This window comes from Taeniopygia guttata, chromosome 3 (genome assembly GCF_048771995.1).
Source record: "Taeniopygia guttata chromosome 3, bTaeGut7.mat, whole genome shotgun sequence".
NCBI lineage: Eukaryota > Metazoa > Chordata > Aves > Passeriformes > Estrildidae > Taeniopygia > Taeniopygia guttata.
The window spans coordinates 66,071,811-66,090,376 of record NC_133027.1 but is presented as its reverse complement, the minus strand read 5'-3'; the positions used below and the strand labels follow the sequence as shown (position 1 = coordinate 66,090,376).

The following is an 18,566-nucleotide window of genomic DNA, read 5'->3' as shown; positions in this document are numbered from 1 at the left end:
TTTAAATACCTTAGTCCATTCCTTGACTTACTAAGCTGTTAAATATTTCTATGAAGTCAATTCTGTAGCAGTACCATCAAGTTTTAATTGGTCTGGGGTTCAGGTTTTTGCATAATATAAGTTCTTTGATACTAAATTGTACTAATTTCAGCTAAGCTTTCAAAGGCACACACGCCACCTGTTTGCCTCCCAAAATGGGATTCTTGGAAAGTTTGATATATTGAAAAGCATAGACAATTAAGAAAATAACATTGCCAAAAAGAGACAGAAAATAGTGCAACAACTAAATTGCACATTCACTCATCAAATTGAATCCAGTAGCATTACACAGACTCAGGAATCTGGTCTGGAAAAAAATTAAGCATAAGTGGTCTCACTTTGCTGTCTGCAATCTGTTTGGCAAGCATCTCTTTTGGGGCCTGCAGGAGCACTCGCAGCCGGATCTCGCACTGCTCCATGAGGTGCTCCATCTCCCGCCTCTGCTCGTGCCACTGCAGGCTGTCTGCCAGCATGTGCTTCAGCTGCTGCTGCCGCACCTCCACGCTGTGCTGGGTGTTGTCCCACTGGTTCTTCAGCTGCTCCACTGTGGAGGACAACACACAGTGAGGCAAGTGAAAAAGTAGCCATAAATACCTCCTAATTTTCAGGGCAAAATATAACATATTCTCAAATAAAATAGTCTCAATATTCAGTATTTTAGTTCCCCGACTAGTTGACATATTCACAGAAGCAAATGATATAATCAGGTGTTTGGCTTCCTCTTGTTTAAGCAGGACAGCATACAGGTAACAACTATTATTTCTGGTATATTTCAAAGTAATTATTTACTTTTAAAGTACACAGGTATGTCAGCAGTAGGGCTCCAAGGAGCAAAATTTTAGGGTGATTTTCGGGTGATAGGACCAGCAAGTCATCTCTGTACATCTGTAACTTAAACTGGTACAAATAAATAAATACTGTTTCGACAGTTTGTACAAAGCAAACTGAGCATTCCTGACCACTGTCTCATAGCACCTGTACTACAATTTTGGCCAATGTAGAAACATTCTACAAGGTAATAACAAACTACTTTGGCAATTTAATTTCACCACAGGTTTCTACAGAATTTAGTAGATTACACAGCAGAAGAGAGACATTATTGGTTACACCCGACTTCCTTCAAGTGGAAGGAATTCCATTCCTCTCTCAATAAATACTTTCATTAGATGACAGATAAACACACTTAACCTTTAATAAACAAGGAGTGAAAAACACAACATAAGAGCCTAGAACAAAAATAGTGCATCACAAAAAGCAGTGAATCTGTCTCTGGAGAGAAATTCATGGCATCATACATTTTCCGGGATACTCACAAGACCATTAAAGCAAGTGCATTACTTGAAAGTCTACAGAGGTGGAAACAGCTTTCTCTACTACCTGTCGTGACAATTACAGGGGAAAAAATTATATCACTAAAGAATGTGATAAAAAAGAATGTTGTAAAAAAGTGAATGGGAAAAAGCAAAACCAAAAAAGACTAAGCTGGATTTCTTAACCATCTCACTACTCTGATCAGAATGAGGTACACAGTATGTAAGACATCCCAATGTATTTATTTTAACAGTAAGTATGCAATTTTATTAAAAAATTAATACATTTGATGCTCAAGTCACTTCAATTTTCCATTAAGCCAAATGCCAAAGTTTGCACTTAAATTGAAACCATTTAAGTGGCTTACATTTTTTTAATCTTTTGCAATTATACAAAGCCGTTGTGCTTCATCTGCTTGAGAAAATCTTTTAACTTTAATACATTCAATAATATTCTGTTTAGTTCCACAAAGCTCTCAAAGACTGTGGCAGCAAAGCCCACCTGTCAGAGTAAATATCACTCCACGATACTGGTGGACAAACCTAATAATTTGTGCAATATAGATTGATCCATTTCAATGCACAGGCAGCTTGTGGATTAATTTTCAAGCACAGATATTTAACGCTTACAAAGTAGTACTGCTATGATAGCACAAACATTATTTATTTACTTTTTCTTATTAATGGACAGATTAGCCTTACTCTCTATACTGCTGACATATTTACCCTTTTTTCTACCTCCAGCAAAACAGGACAGAAAAATAGTGACATTCCTGGTAGCCTCAGGACTCAGTGGGTTCAAGAGGTAAGTTCCTAGAAAAAGCTGCCATGGGCACCAGTCTGATATCACAGGCAGAAGAACTAGAAAGAATTCCTGATGAGACTGTTTTTTTCATTCCATGTGTCCATAAAGCAATTGGGAGGGAAGTTCCAGAGAAGGAAGTTTTTCTGTTTCTCCACTCCTATCAATTTGCGTAAGTATGTTTGATCTGATGACACACAGCAGACTCCCACCAGAAGGTTGTAGGACATTGGTACATTCTGATATATACTCAGTGTCTATACATACTCAGTGTTTAAACAACGAGGCACATAAGCAGCCCAGAGCTTCACTTTTCTTCAAAGAGCAAACCTTTCTTAACAAATGTCAGTGGTAACAAAACCTTCAATTTTCATGTTTCATGACAGGCAGAAAATCTTCACGCACATATGAAGTATCTACTGGAAGCTTAATCCATGGCACCACATACAACTTCTCTTTTCCCACTCTGGATGTGCACGACTATAGGGGAACTCAAACATCCAACACAGTTCTTTACTTCTTGTTCAGCTTTTCTGAAGAATCCAGAACTTTTTGTGACTGACCCCATGTCGACTGACTCCCATGAACTACATGGTTATTATCCTGCCCCTACCACTCCATAGTCTGTGAACCTCAGACAGCAGATGCCATCTCATCAGACCCCCAGAAAAAACATCCATCTGTGGGCTTCCTATCTGACCACATCATCTCCATCAATTCTTATGGACACCAAAGAAATTAACAAAGAGAGAGTAAAGGAAAACTACATTACAGAGGAAAACATAAAAAAACGTATCTTTCCATTTTTACTTCTAAATTCCCTGCTGCATGAATTTTCTAATCTTAGCAACAAGCAAAGCTTAAGACTTCAAAAAACAGACTGCCCATTAGTTTCAAATTGTGACAATTGTACATTTCTAAGGTACCAGTAAAATAAATTTTCAAAGGGAATGGAGACCTTTAAATTGGAAATTATATTTTCAAGTACACATCAGTTAATTAAAATCTCTAATCTCAGTCAACAATTTTCAAAGTACACACACAAAGTCATTGTCCTAAAGTCAATACATTTATGTTTTTAACTGTAGAGTGACTCAGAGTTCAACAAAAAAAGAAACATAATTAGCTCATTTTCTCAATAAATAAAATCCTCATTCCTCTGTCTGTGGAACAACTCAAATTTTTCACAAAATGTTTCAAAATTCCAGCAAAACTATTGACCTTCATACTTGAAAAAACGGCCAGTCAAAAAAAACCAGGCAATTCTTGTTCCAGGGATTTTCATTAGACTGTTTAAGTGACAGCCACTTAATTGCCAAGTTTTCTTTTTAATGGAAGGCAACTTCAGCTATGCTCAATCAAGAATTTTAGAAAAAGATATGAAGATTTTTTACTGTCATAAAAACAATGTATTTGCAAACACAGGATGGATAAACTTACTTTTTTCTGTGATCTCTGTCCTAATGTCTGAACTTGAAGTTTTATTTTTCAAATTCTGAGCCAATGTGAAAACAGAATCAAGCTGAGGGTGCCGATGGTCCATATCTGCATTGGTTATCTGTTTTTAAGTCCAAAAAGTAGAAAATAGTTACATTTATCTGCATTATTTACATAAAAAAAATACACGTCTCCACAACTATACAGCTGGTCCCATCATTACTGTAACACTTGAATTGTCACAGCATGATAGCACTGCTTTAAAAAGCTAAAATATTGTAAATTGCAGTAACTGAAAATCCAGAGGTGAAGGTTTACCTATACAAACCACATAGTTACCACAGTTGTTGCACAATGTTTTCCAATATCTATTTTTCATAGACTTATATAAAAATAAGTTTCCATAACTTATTTTTCTCCTAATCAAGCTGGCATAATTTATATATATCAGAAGCAGCAGTGGGTGCAGGGGGAAAGTGAAGAACAACAACTGGAAGGAACAATCAGACTATATAATGTTGCTCTATAAACCATTGCTCTCTACATGTACCAGAAGCCCATATTTCAAGTATTATCCAGTTAAAAGAAAGTGTTTCCAAAGCTACTTCACATTATTCTTCCAAATTCCAGACTATGTGAGATACTCACAGAAACAGTTTAGCACTTGTTTAGCCGACAGCTTTTACTCTACACTTAGTTAATTGATATTAAGTCAAATAAAATGAACCTTAACAGCCGCATCCATCTAATACTGCCCTTAGTCATGGTTCAACATAGCATGAGTTATCAACAGAAATAAACATTTACATCATAAGCATTTATGTTACAACTTTTAATCCTCTTAGCATGTCTCTGGAAATCAGTTTAGTGTAACTACAGCAAACAAGACTCATTAGAAACCAGTAAAGAGTAAATCAAAGTTCACCCACTAAGCAAACATGAAGCTGCTCTAAAGTCTTCTGTTTAAGTTAACTATTAAAAACCCTAAAAGCTGTTAGGAGGTATTCTCCAATTTCTTTGTTTTAAACAAAAAAAATATAACAGTGCTTAGCTCACATAGGGACACAAGAAAAAAAAGAAAATGGCTCTGAAGGAGAAAGGAGTGTAATAAGAGCATTTAAAGAGTAACTTTCATGTCATGCATTTAGTTGCAGTCAGGGTTTTTTCCCCCTTAAGCATGCTATTGCTTTTAATTTCTTTAGTGAATGTAAGAACTATTAAAATGTGAGACAATTTTCTACTAGCCTTCACAAAAACACATACTTTCATTCGTGCAATAGTCCGATTGATCTCTTCAGTATTTCCCACAGTGACTATGTTTGACTTGAGCATCTGGTCAATCAATACCAACCAGTCAGCCAGCTCAGTTCTAGTTTTGTCCAGATCAGCAGGTGCAGAAAGTTCCAAAGCCTGCTGAGTCTGAACAGGAATTTCCAATGAAGAAGATGCTAGCACCACCTTTTGGATATCTGAAACAGAGTGTGGGGGTTCTGTTAAAGAAGTAGTCATGGCCACATGAGCAGTTCTCAGAATTACAGGGGGCTTTTTGTAATTCCTATAAATACGCAACAGCATCTACAGAGAAAGTACAGCAAAAATTGTATTTTAACAACGAGAAGCTAAGTAATGAGACTTATGCACCTTTAGGGCAACTATTTTTTTACTGCATGTCAAAAATATTCACCCAAATGATTCAGCCTAAATTCAAAATAAACAAGATGAAAACTTGCAAAGACAAAATTACATTAAACCTAATGGAATGAAGCTAAATACTCATTGACACTTATCAAGCATAAAATCCAATATTTTTGTTTAAGATAAAAATCTAAAACTGTCTTCCTCAGTTTTTTACTATGTAGCAAAAAGGTCTTCACTCTTGGCTCAGAATTCACTTAAGCACAAGTGAAGCTTCTGGAACAGATGCTTCATGGACTTGGCATTACACAACTGTCTGAGGAAGGGACGGAGACCCACTAGTTCAGTCACATCTTTCTCTCTTTTTAACCTGACACAACAAAGTAGTGAGAAATGAGCTGAATGAATAGTAAGATTCACTCCAGAAGTTGTGTTCTTGTTCCAAGAAACACTAAGCTACATCAAGCTGGAGCATGAATATTTCACACTTCCCTCAAACAACAAAACACAGGAGTTTTGTTTAACAAACACAAGGTGTGAAAGGAGAACAAGTTGAATTCAAGGTTTTAAAAGGATTAAACAGAAGTTGGTTTGCCTCAAATTTGTTTACTGGTGCTGAAATTAAAAAAAAAAAAAATTAGAGTTCATTCACTGGGGCCTGAGTTGCAATTTTTTTCAGGCAAGGGCTGCCTTCTTTACCTAAATTTCCAAAAGGGAGACCTGAGCATTTTTTTTACAATTTGTACTGTAAATTGTGAATTGCCTCCAACAACTTAAAAATATGACCAGTGTCAGTGTCTGATACAAGAACGCATATTTAGACAGCTTTTCCTAAGAGATTCAGGAAGGTAAGTATCTAGCAGATAAGGCAGACCTGTCCCCCTAACCAAGCCAAAAGAAGCAGAATGGGCTTTTTTTATAAGACTGCACAAAATCCACATGCAAGAGATACTTTACAAATAATTGGTGGTATGGAAAGCTTCTAGTGGATTTTATTTAGTCAAAGTCATGACCACAAATCCACAGAAAACAGGCTGTCACAAACACAGCTATTTTAGTTTTTATTCTGTACCTAGTCCTGATGAGGAGATCTAAGCTTTATAAAAATTTATCCATTTCAAAACTCTTACAGGAACTCCAAAAGACTCCCCCAGTCCTGAACAGTAGAGTGACTTCTTCCCTACCCAAATATTCCCTTTCTCCCATAGTAATGAGAAGGCAGCCTCAAGTTCAGCACGACACTTCAGCATTTCTTATTTGTGTAAGTTCATAGTTTTTTTCCTTTTTAAATTACTTTTGACTGCTCACAGGATTACACTCAAGACAATTAAGCAGAACAGAAGGATCAATCACTCACCAGGAGGCTTTGTCTTTGTAACAAAACAGGACTGCCCAACAAATGCCTCCAATTCTCTCACTTTGTCAGGCACCTCTCTGAACACCTAAAGCCCAGCAGAGAGAAATAAAACAGTAAAACAACCTATATTAATTGCAGAAAACTAATCTCTTACTGGAAGACAAAATATTCTACACATGCCTCAGATATATTTAAATTATTTTTGGAAGGTATCCTTTAAAAAACAATAAAAATTCCAAGAGGTGCTTAAGTGTTTTTTCAATACATTGCAGTGTCACATCTAAATATTGAAAATAAATAAATTGTTTTAGACAGGCCATTTACATGGTTTTTACTGTCTAAGCACCAAAACCATAACTCATTATTTAAATATGCATTGAAGAAAAGATGATGCAAAGCATGATTTGCTATCGGTCACGTGAAATTAGAGAAATAGGGAATTGAAAAGAAAAAGTGTTACAACTCCACTGTAGTGAAAAAATATGTACCTATATGCTTTTTAAGAGTTTTTAAAAGCCAGTGATGAATATGTAGTGTTCAAGACAGTGGAGGAATTCCTATTTTCATGGCTGAGTTGGTAAAAACACATCTTTTTATTTCCCCAAACTATCCAATAAAGTCTTTTTCTCAATAAAGTCTTACCTCTGTCATCCATAAAATAATCTAAAATAATTTAATTTTTTCATTTGGATCTCCAGGCTTTGCTTGAAAAAAAACCTTGCTTTACTCCAACCAGCCTTCCCATTGAGACTGAACACAGGAGTTTCTAATTTATTATAATTTTTAAGAAGAATCCCAGAAACACTTAGTAAGATTTTCTAATCTCTACCAAAGCTTCATTTATTTTCCTCTACAAGAATTCAACAGCTAAGATTTATTCTAACTCTCAATTTCAAGTTAATACTTTCCAAAAAAAGCCAATACAAACAAACAAACAGAAAAACCACAAAAGAAAACAAACCCCCAAAAAACCAAATATAACCAAATTAACTCAATCTGAGGGAAAAATGTCCATCAGTATTTTTATGTGTAACTGGTTTGGGGTATGCTTTCTTATCATGCCTGTATGGTTTCTTGATCATTTTATGTACATGCCACATGTCACAGATACATGAAAAGGAAAACAACCATTCCAAGTATATCACTCTATTTTCAACATCAGGTACTCAATGCTAAAGAAATGCACACCTTATTCCATCTCACATTGAGGGACTGCAGGCAATCAGAAAGTCTATTTTTTTCCTGAAGATCAATATTTTTATCCAACAGTACTTCAGATTCAGTTCTGTTCAGCCATTCCAGTTTGTCACCCAGAACTTCCATCTCCTCCCTTAAGACCTAAAATGGACAGAAGAGTTTTAGGCTAGAATAAAATGCATACATGCTTAATTAAAGAAGGAGAAAAGCTGTCTTTTAATTCCAATATCAGCCATTTCCCTGAACATACACAGAGAAGTTTCTATTTTGATTTCAGTGCTTGATCTAGAAATTATTGAAACATTTATTACCTTTCACTTCCAGCATTTATATTAAGGTAGATGACAAGAAAAATTACACTTTGATGACAAGCAGGAAATATTCAACTGACATAAGTGAATTTATTTAGGTAACCACAACTGCAACAATTTTACATCATTTATAAACACTTATTCAAGACTTTCATCTTAGATTTGGTCTAAAAGAGGTTGGTTGGGGTTTTGTTGAGGTTTTTTGTTGCCTTTTTTAAAAATGATTTTTAAGAAACGAGCAAGCAGGTCAGTTGGACTGACTACTCCTCTTGTTCTTTTAGGATTTCAGAAACATTTTCTTTTACACATTCTATAAACCAAAGATGTTTTGTTGTCAAAGCCAGACACAAACCAGGAAAAATACATACATATGCACACAACTTACTTAAAATGGCCAAAACCCTTACAGTTTAAAAAACAGGTAAGATAAAATCTTACACACCTAAGAGATTATTACTACTGCCCAGTAAATGGGACAATGTGTTACCATTTAAGGTTATCAGCTTTTTTCTATAGGTTTTAGGAAATATAAAGTTGACAAATACACATCAACTCCAGTGAAATCCTACTTACTAAATTTTATCATCAGTATGTCTATTTCTCATTGTGTCATACACAGACACCATCTTCTGGCTACATACCAGTTACCAACTAAACCCAACTTCATTTCAAGCTGCATCTTGCCTGTGTAAGTAATCTCACAAAATTGTCTCACAAAACCATAATATTTCTTCGGCTATTCACAGCGTGAAAATTCCCCTCTTCAAAAGCCACATCCTGATGCTTTACACAAGACATAAAGATATATACATATTTACACACTAATCAGTCTTGCCTGTAATTCTTGCAAGTTTTCCTCATGGTTGAATGTAAATCTTGTGTCCAGAGCATTTTCTACATTTTCCAACCAACAGCGCAGCTCATCAAGCTTCTTTCTGTACTCTATCAGCTGCTGGTTCTCTCCTTTTAGCCTTAAAAAGTGAAACAAGAAGTCCAGCACATCAGTCCTAAATTACTTCTGATGCCACGGTCAACATTTTTTCAGTGCTTGGAGAATTTTAAAGGATTCATTTTATCATCAAAAGATTCTGCTGTCACCATTAAAATGCAAGATATTTACAAATAAATACTACTGTCTTAAAAACCAGACAAATTTTAGTTCCAAAGCCATAAAATAGACTTTTAAAAGACTGCAGAAAACATTAAATGTAAGTGATAGTAATGACAACACCTTCAGGCCTAATCATTGTAAGGTCACTGAATTTTTCCTCTGGAGGTTTTAGGGACATATATAATACTTCCACTGAATCACATTAAAACTTAATGAAATTCCTCAAATAATTAAGCAAGATCATATTTTATTCCTAAATGTATCAGGAAATGTAAAAAACTCATCAGCAAAGACTTACTAAGCAGTCAGTTGTAGGTGGATTTATGAGAAATTTGTTCAAGAAGACAGTTCAAAACAGAGCTCTAAACATTAGGAAAATTCAGATTAATGACAGCATGCAATAGAATGCACACTCTCTCCCACAGTCTATTCAATGAAATTCTCTTTATTATATCTGGACAGACATCCAAATTTTTGATTAACTTATTACCTCTGTTGTCTATCCATGACCTCTGTTGTGATTGCTTTCCAGCGTCTATTCAATCCTGCCAGCTTCTCCTGTAGGAAGCTCCCATCTGTAGCAGACAGTTTCTGGATGATTCCTTCCCCAGTTCTGTTCAATGCTGAGATACTGGTCTGGTGGCTGCTGACTCCCTCTTCAAGTTCCTGTTAGAATCATAAAAGCCACACAGAATTTTATTACTGACCTGAAGTGACTTTGATCTGGCTCATGATATGCAGGATGAATCCTGGGTGCATATTATTTTACTGAAAAAGGCACTTAAAAACATATTACTTAGAAATGGATGCTGTTGACAAAGTTATTAATGTTCTTTTATTGAATCTAATTCAATTTTCTAGGTGTCATAAGAAGATAGTGACACAGAACAGGCTATGAATATTACAAGAATCACAAAAATTCATTTAAGCCACCAGTTCTAAAATCAACACTCATCTCTGATTCCTTTTCTCTAAATGTACAGCACTTCCTAGTGATTCTAACAGATGGTCTGACTTTTAACCAGGTCGTTTCATAATCTATACCCCAAATATTTCTTTACCTTCAGAGTATTTTAGCTAGGATAATTATGGCAGTGCTGCCATGGTCCCAGACACCACAGAAAATCCACAAAGCTAAAGAAAGATGTCAGAATTAAATCTTCAAACACCCCTAATGACTGCAGAAATCTTACACTGTGAGCAAAAATTCCTTTATAACTTGTTTAGGAATAAGGTGACTCAAGAAAGAGAAATGAAATGCCTAGAAGAAAACTTCAAGCAGCAACAAGGATAAAACAGAAGCTGTGTCTTAGACAGAACTTACTTTTCTTTCACAACACACATCTGACACTTGGATGCCTAATATTCTCAAAAGAAAAAGAAAACCTGATCCTTAAAGTTATGCTTTCTTCTCCTTATTTAAAAGGAAGTAAAATTCAAAAATATCAGGGAACTAAATTCCAGAACCAAAATCTGAAAAAATCACATGTAAGACCCCTGTAATTATAATCTTCTATTTTTCTAGATTGTTTATACAAGGCAGTATCTCCAAAAGACATTTGTTTAAACAAATAATTTGCTAAGTTATAAATGGCCTTTATTGTGGTCCATTTTTTTAAATTATGAGTGAAAGGTAAGTGAAATAATACACTGGATTTTTTATCTAATTAACATGTTTTTGAAGCTGTAACAAAACTTATAAACTGAAAAATTATGCCAACATTTGAATTATCAAATTATTTTAAACCAATCAGTTTGATCAAGAAATTACTAAGAGTGATCAAATAACCCCATTTAGCAGGAGTTGAGCTCTTCCCCAAGAATAAATTTTAAACTGCAGCCAAAATAGAAATGTTAATAGTTACTGCTTTTTGAAGTGTAATTGCACAGCCTGTCTGCAAATCCATATGTCTATCTATAAAACTACAATTTTAGACAAAAATCTAGGCTGTTTCCAGCTTGCTCATTTTCTGCCCAATCCCACGTACCTGCTGGTGCAGCCCAGCTGCCTGCAGCTCCAGGCTGCCATCCGGCCCCCGCGCATCGGCCAGCAACTCTTCAGCCTCTGCTATCCAGTGGGAGAGATCATTGAGATCACAGTGGAACTGCCTCCACGCCTCAATCGCTCTATCAAAGCAACTGTGGGAAAACAAAGGATTGAAAAATTATCCAACATTTCAGTTAGAACACTAGGAATCCCACTCCAGCAAATAGAAATTTGCCTTACAGGACAGAAAGACTAACACACGGCCTGGTTAACCAAGTCCTAGCACTGAAGGCTTCCTGGCACAGTAGCAGCTGGTGAAAGCCAACAGCACAGACTGTCATTAACTTCCAGCTGAAGGAAGAAAGGGCAGTCTTCAGCAAACTTGTTCTATCACTTAAAAAATAAAGATTGATTAGCTACATCAAACTGGTCTGCAGAACCCCCTCCTCCTTTATCGTGAAACAATCAGCTATCAGACAGTGTGATATATGAAATATGATTAATTGATCTGATTTTTTTTCCTCTTTCATAAGGAGAAAATGGGGTGCTGGTGCCCAGAATTTATTAAGTGAAGGTGATTTTGATTATATGGATTATATATTTGATTATATAGTATTACCAGTGGCCACACATAAGTAGGTCTTAGAGAATTTAATCACACAATAATTTACTAAATACTTCATTGTCATCATCTTTGCAGCCTCAAATTAATATGTTGCTTAATTTGAAGGGAACATGTTCTTGCATGGAACAGACAGAATAACCACAGTCAGAAACTTGTTTCTTGATAAAATGAGAGTTCTCTTATGTTAACAAGCTAACAAAGTGAGAACATGAGAAAAACATGCCAGAAAGGAATGGAGTGGCTTGTTTTGTATTTGTTCAATATTAACTATTCCAAACTAATAAAAACGTCATCTTTAAAGACCTAAGAGGCTAAGACTACTGTTAATCAGAGGACCCTCTATTCTGACTGAGTAACTATGTCATTTGCAGCCCATTATTGCAAATAATTGCAACAATAAAGACCCCAGGGTTATTGCACATTTATTGATAGAATCTGAAATTAGCAGCATAACAAAGATATCTAAAACTGAACTTTAAAGAGCTACCGTTTCAACTATTTTTTCACTAAAATCAACAATCTTATAGTTCTTAGTGATATTAATTTCATCAAAATTAAATCTCATTTTACAAAAGATCCATATTTCTTGATATAAACAGGGCTTATTTGTTGTTGTTATTATTAGCCAATTAACAAGTCTTAAAAGAAGTATTAAAAATTTAAAACTTAAGTCTTAAAAATCTCCACTTTAATTTTTCTAACCTAATCTCCTAGTTCTACCATTTCAGTTTCAACATATAGACCAACCTATACACTGACCCCAAATCTCAGTGTCCCTTTATTTCTCATATATGTTTCAGTCTAAGCATATTGTCTCATGACAGTAACTCATTCCACATTTAATAAGATACATTATAAGCACTTAAAGCAGATTAAAAGAAGGTTTTATAGGCTTCCTAAAAATTACAGGTTTTGAGGGAGTTTTGGCCACATGACTTTTTCAGAATACAAACTTTTAAACCTTCAGAGAACACTGAGATACAAAGTTTTAACTTGTGCCATTTCTGTTGTGATACTGCAGGTCTATCAGTATTTTGAGCAATGAGCAAAGTTTCACTACAGTTTTGAGTCAGATGCATGTGCTGCTGTTTCCCTACAGACTGCCTCATCTGAAAGCTAAAAGTACCAAATTCCTGTGACTGTTTCACCAAAACTTGGCTATCATTTGCCTCCTCTGCAGGAATCCACTGTTTCCAAGCCACATCTCATTCCCAAGCCATCAACATTTTTAGCACTGGGAGCAAAAGCCGCAGACCTGGCAAACCAGCACAGTTACAAACAATTCAAAGCATTAAGTCTATATATACATACAAAATACACACATTTTACTCTACACATGTTCAAATGCAAATGTAGTCAGCTGGATTTAGTTGACTACTTAGAAGCTTTGCTAAGTAAAGATTAATTAAACTTGTGCTTGGCTTCATCAACACATTTACCAAAGGTTTAACTACTTAGTTGGCATTCAATCACAAAACCTTTACTACTTCTGAAAACTAAATCAATCTTTTGCCGGAGGCTTCAGATGCTGCTTCTTCTAATTTTGTCAAAATTTCCACCCACTCCAGAAATAGAAAAAAGCCAAAGATGATTAAGGAGATAGTCATCCAGCTTATACTTAGTGCAACACTGGGAAAAGCAAGATTAAACTTGACTAAGAATTCTTCTTTGTAATAGAAAGGGTTTAAAAACACTAATGCCATTTTAATATTGCAATTAATAATGTCTTCAGTTATCAAAGAGCATGCTTCTACTAAAATTGCAGCATTTTATATATTCAAGAAGCTACATATCATTTATCTAAATTAGCAGTCCAGTAGCACCTTTCTGTATAAAAATGAAGCCCATTGTTATTCTCATTAATATGGAGAGCTTTACAAACTTTATGAAGGTCAAGATTAATTTGTATCAGCAAAGTGACTGAAGAGGCAATCTGTTGCATTTTGCCACTTCTTCATAAATATTGAACTTACTCTTTGAACTTCACTTACCTTTTTCAATAAGACGACTAGGTTTCTGGTTAGCCCTGGCTAATTAATCAAAGCAAATCTGAGTAGTAAATTCGACTGTACTCAGAAAACTTTACCATTACTTAAAGCTTTTCAAGTAAGTTACAAGTGGAAAAAGAGGCATAACTAAAGCTTAGTGTATACAGTATATATGAGGACAATAAAATAGCTATAGGCATATAAATATGGACGGGCACCAGATTTGGGAGCAGTTGTCTCCAAATTCAGCAGGTGACCACGTGCACTCAAGCAAGAGCACAAAGTTCTACATAGCTGGCATCACTGTTTTCTAATTTAAGAACCCACAGTGAAACAACATTGCCTGCTGAGTTATTAGAAATCCTGATCCTTCACTCATCCAGGGGCCTAGAGCTTCTGGAAGTCTCTATTTAGATGATACCACTAACTGATTTTTATATCCCTACACATTTATCAGTGCTCTGAGAAAGAGTTGGAAACATCTCAAACACTCTTCCTCAAAACATCTCCTCAAAATACACTACCAAATGGTTTTGAAATCGGATTTCTGGTACTTCAAAGCAAGTAAACATGGTTAGGCATACCTTATGCTCTACAAAACTTCTGCATCATCCATTACCTTACATCATCATTAAAAAGGAAATACCATAAAACAAATGAACGACAGTATAAGCCTTTGCATTTCATTTTTAATTTCATAGAATAAATTTCAATTATTAAGGGTTTTCTTGCACAGCAGCAATCTCAGTATGCACTGCTGATTGCAGTGTAAGCACCTTCAGCTTAGTGGTAACTTTCTGAACATGTACTTGGACACTTTTACAAATTCCAAATTAAAATACTCCTCTAATACACTTTCCCAAGAATCACTAAGTGGTATTGAGTTGATTTTAGAGATTTAAAACTGATTCAGATAACGTAAAAAGTTTAATGTCTCTGGAGAGAAATTAAACTTTCTGCCCAAGTGAAATTGCACCTATTTGTGGCAGGAAAATTAGAAATGCCTATTTCTTAAGCATTTATTTTAATACTCTCTTGGTTTCCTAACAACAAAATTTTCTAATCAGGTCGTCTCTCACCTTCAAGTACTTACAACAAATATTATTGACAATTGTTATAGGTGCTGCATTTTAAAGACCCCCATTCTTTCGAACTGCATCCTTCCTTCAAAAAACAAAAACTCAGCCTTGAATTCTTCATTAAAAGATATCCTACTCAACATTATTCTTCCAGAACTTTGCTTTGTAATGCCTTTACAAAACCAAAATTTTATGTTCTTTAAACAAAACCTTCTATTTCATAAACTAGAAACAATGAGCTTCATAAAAGCAGCCAAACATCAATTTCCATGTTAAGAATTTCAACATTTAATAATTCTGGAAATTACTTTGTAATACCAACAAATAAAAGCTGATAACACCCAAACTCATCTTCATCATTAAAGTACATTTGAAAAACACTTATATAAACATGTACATAAAGTATTTACCACATGACCACAGAGACCAATCATGCTTGACTTACCACTTTCGATCATTGTACATTCTATTAATTCTGTCCCATTCTGCATTCAGCTGTGTTAGCGCATCTCCTATTTGTATTGCCTCAGGTCCAGATGCTTCCAATATAACATCAGGCTGCTTTTCATGTATTACTGCAATTTGATCCCCAAGTTTATCCAAAATATCTTTTATGTTCTGCAAGTACAGTAATGGCAGAAGCCATTAGTAAAGTGAACACTAGCAGGAAATAAAAGAAAAATATCAAAATTAAATATTTTCAAATTTCTTTTCCAAAAATTAGCATCTACAGTAAGACCATGACCACCAGTATCAGCAGCTTACAGTTTAAATCACTTTTAGCAACTGAACTGAACAGTTCATCTTACCCTTTAAACATGTATCCTTTTCAGGATTTATGAAAAGAATGTAATAATTCATATATATCTAATTTGTTCCTAAGGTAAAGGACACATCATACTTCTCAAAACAACAGAATCTTCACTATTAAACAAATATGCCCGTGTCACTATACATACTCTTTCCTCATGTACAAAATGGACCACAACATGCAACTTCATCATGCTTCATGTAAACTCCCACATGCAGAGAACTCCAAAAGCATAAGGCTGCATAAAGGCTTTAGATTTAAATGACAAAGTTAAAGTAATCAATTTCAAATACCACTGAACAATGATGTGAAAATTCCTTTAAACCAGATACTGTCGTAAGACTGCCTTGGTATTCGGAAGACAAACAGTCCATGCAGACAGTGGAATTTACTTATCTTTTTGAATTTAAAACAGTAATGCTTCTAAAAATTCTATGCTCTGCTATTTGCTTTTTCTGAAAACATCCTTAGACTATAGCAAAACTTCAAAATTAGATGAGACACCTGCACTAAAATTAAGTATTTTAAACCTGCATTAACATAACCACTCCTAACTGCACTCAAGGCACCACAGAAGCAGAGTAAGCAGGGATAAGAATTTCATCAACAAAACAAAGGCTGCCTCCTTTGCCAAAACCTGGCACCATTCCCATTTCTGCTTTTATAAAATATACAAAAAACCCAAAACATGAGAAATGGAAGCATGTACATAGCAGAAAGAAAAGCATATCAGAAAAATGGACTGGAATTCTGAAAAGCTTTTAAAGGACCTACATAACAGCTGCAGAAACAGCTAATCTAGCTCTCGGTGAGATGCAGAGCCCAACTACACCTCAGATATGACACATGGACCCCACTGTGATTCCCAATCCAGAGAGGTACATCTACACTGCACCATGCAATGTGTAATTCCCAGCTCCAATGGATGGTTTCTGAGGGAATCTGTTTCACACTCTTTTGTATGCTAAGAATTAACCAGGGCTCAGACTTCTCCATACTCAGCTCATATTTGACAGCAGGATTCAGTATTTTCAAGCATAATTTCTTCATCTCCTTTTGAAATAGGTGAGGTCCTCAACTATTTCCTCACTACTAATCACACAGGTAAATCCACTGGCTGACAATAGGAAGGGGAACTTAAAACTGAGAAAATATTGCTGTTTTGTTCATCAGAACAGGTACCATCATCTTGTGGCCTCACACACAGCTTCATAAAAAGTCAAGAATCACCCTTTATCCTGTTCCTATTTGAGCAATTGTTTTCACATGACCTAAGAACAGCAGCTGTATTAAGGCTATCAAGCAGGAATGTAAGGAGATTTGCTTTAGCATTTCTCTAAGTGTTATGTAGAGTATGATGAGAAAAATACAGGTGTCTACAACAAATTAAATCTTTCTCCCTCAACCTCCCACCCAGTTTTCATGCTGTTACATGTTGTATCCAGATTATGCATAGAAAAAAATTAGCCAAGAGAACTGTAATTTTTTAGTTTTCAGTGCATATTGATCCTGTATATACCAAGCAAAATCATAACTGTAGTAACAGAGCTGTAAATGTGGTGACCTTTCTTCTGCTGCTTCCCTTCTCCACTCAGAATATAATATTTAGGCAGTACCTTCAGTGCATCTTCCTGAGCTGAAAAATCCTCATAGATGCCAGTATTCAGCTCTGGTGCATTCAGCAGCAGTTCAACATCAGCCATGGCCAGCAAAACTTTGTTGATTTCAACCAAGTACTCAGCTGAGAAAGGCAAGGTCCTAACTCCTGTAGCAAATTGGCCTTTTAACCTCTGCTGGACAGGGATTGCCTAAAAACATGAAAATTCATTTTATATTTCAAACAACAATCAATTTTATGAAAAAAATCCTAAATCAATAAACTATACACACAATTACTTTTGTACATTAGAAGAGAAAACAAAGGCTTTTCTAGCAAGATTACATTATTTCAGATAGCTACAAGTCCTGCACAGGACAGTTTATTTATTTTAAAAGTTTGAAAACAGTTGATAGAACTGATTAAAACTTGATTTCTTGATTAAAATTCCAAACAATGGGAAGGGTACCACTCTGTCTCCTAACTTGATCCTTACCATTTCCAGAAATAACACTTCTTCACTCAGCCTCTATCTGGTGTTACAAGCCACTCTGTTTCCTTCATCACCAAGACACCAATTCACTGAAACACACTTATTCCCCATCTACATTCTTTTCAATAAGCATCCCCATCCTCACCCACATTTTCTAACGATTTAAAAAAAATAAATTAGTGCTCCACCAGTACTCCAATATTTTGCAGCAATAAGACAGTAACTTCTCCAGAGCTTGCCAATTGTTTGCTTCTCTGGCTGCGAGGCTAGGCAATCTAGCCAAGTTGGTAGATAAGAGAGTAAGAACAGTAATTTAATGCAGCTTTTTCTTGGCTCACAAATAGTGGCTGGATCTGAAACATTGGGAAGATTGCTACAGGAAGCTATCCCTCTGCCATGTCTGGCAAAAAATTAGCAGAGGCAGGTGAAGCAGACTGACAGAAAACATTTTTAGCAGATGTTTCTTGTCAAACAGGATTCCGTTACCATCTCTGAAAACAGCCTAGTTCTTTCAAATTACCAAATAAAAGAAAGCCCACTTCCAAATATTGAAGAACTCAAACAACTTTAAATCGCCACGTTGTACTTGGTAAGCGAATCAAGCAAGATAGAGACACAGGACTGTGAGATTTGCTAACAGCTAAGAACACTCTAAAGAGTGAAGAATAAATGTATGTTCATTGCAATTTCAGCCAGTGAATTTTACTTTGCAATTTGTCTGAGCTGGGTGCACACATGAAAATCTCTAGCACAGCTGACAACCAGTAAAATATTAAAGACCCACTAA

The 18,566-nt window shown here is 35.5% G+C and overlaps 1 protein-coding gene across 9 annotated transcripts in view; it reads right to left on the bottom strand.

The window, feature by feature from the left end:
• UTRN (utrophin) overlaps nucleotides 1-18,566 on the bottom strand; it is a 523,567-nt gene that overhangs the window by 372,214 nt on the left and 132,787 nt on the right. For all 9 annotated transcript variants that reach the window (XM_030268143.4, XM_072927046.1, XM_072927038.1 and 6 more), the window contains 10 exons: nucleotides 17,306-17,497; nucleotides 15,324-15,496; nucleotides 11,188-11,338; nucleotides 9,690-9,865; nucleotides 8,924-9,059; nucleotides 7,769-7,918; nucleotides 6,581-6,665; nucleotides 4,852-5,057; nucleotides 3,592-3,709; nucleotides 378-583 (listed from right to left, as the gene is read on the bottom strand). In XM_030268143.4, the coding sequence (XP_030124003.4) occupies nucleotides 378-583; nucleotides 3,592-3,709; nucleotides 4,852-5,057; nucleotides 6,581-6,665; nucleotides 7,769-7,918; nucleotides 8,924-9,059; nucleotides 9,690-9,865; nucleotides 11,188-11,338; nucleotides 15,324-15,496; nucleotides 17,306-17,497 (1,593 nt within the window). The remainder of the gene's footprint in view (nucleotides 1-377; nucleotides 584-3,591; nucleotides 3,710-4,851; nucleotides 5,058-6,580; nucleotides 6,666-7,768; nucleotides 7,919-8,923; nucleotides 9,060-9,689; nucleotides 9,866-11,187; nucleotides 11,339-15,323; nucleotides 15,497-17,305; nucleotides 17,498-18,566) is intronic.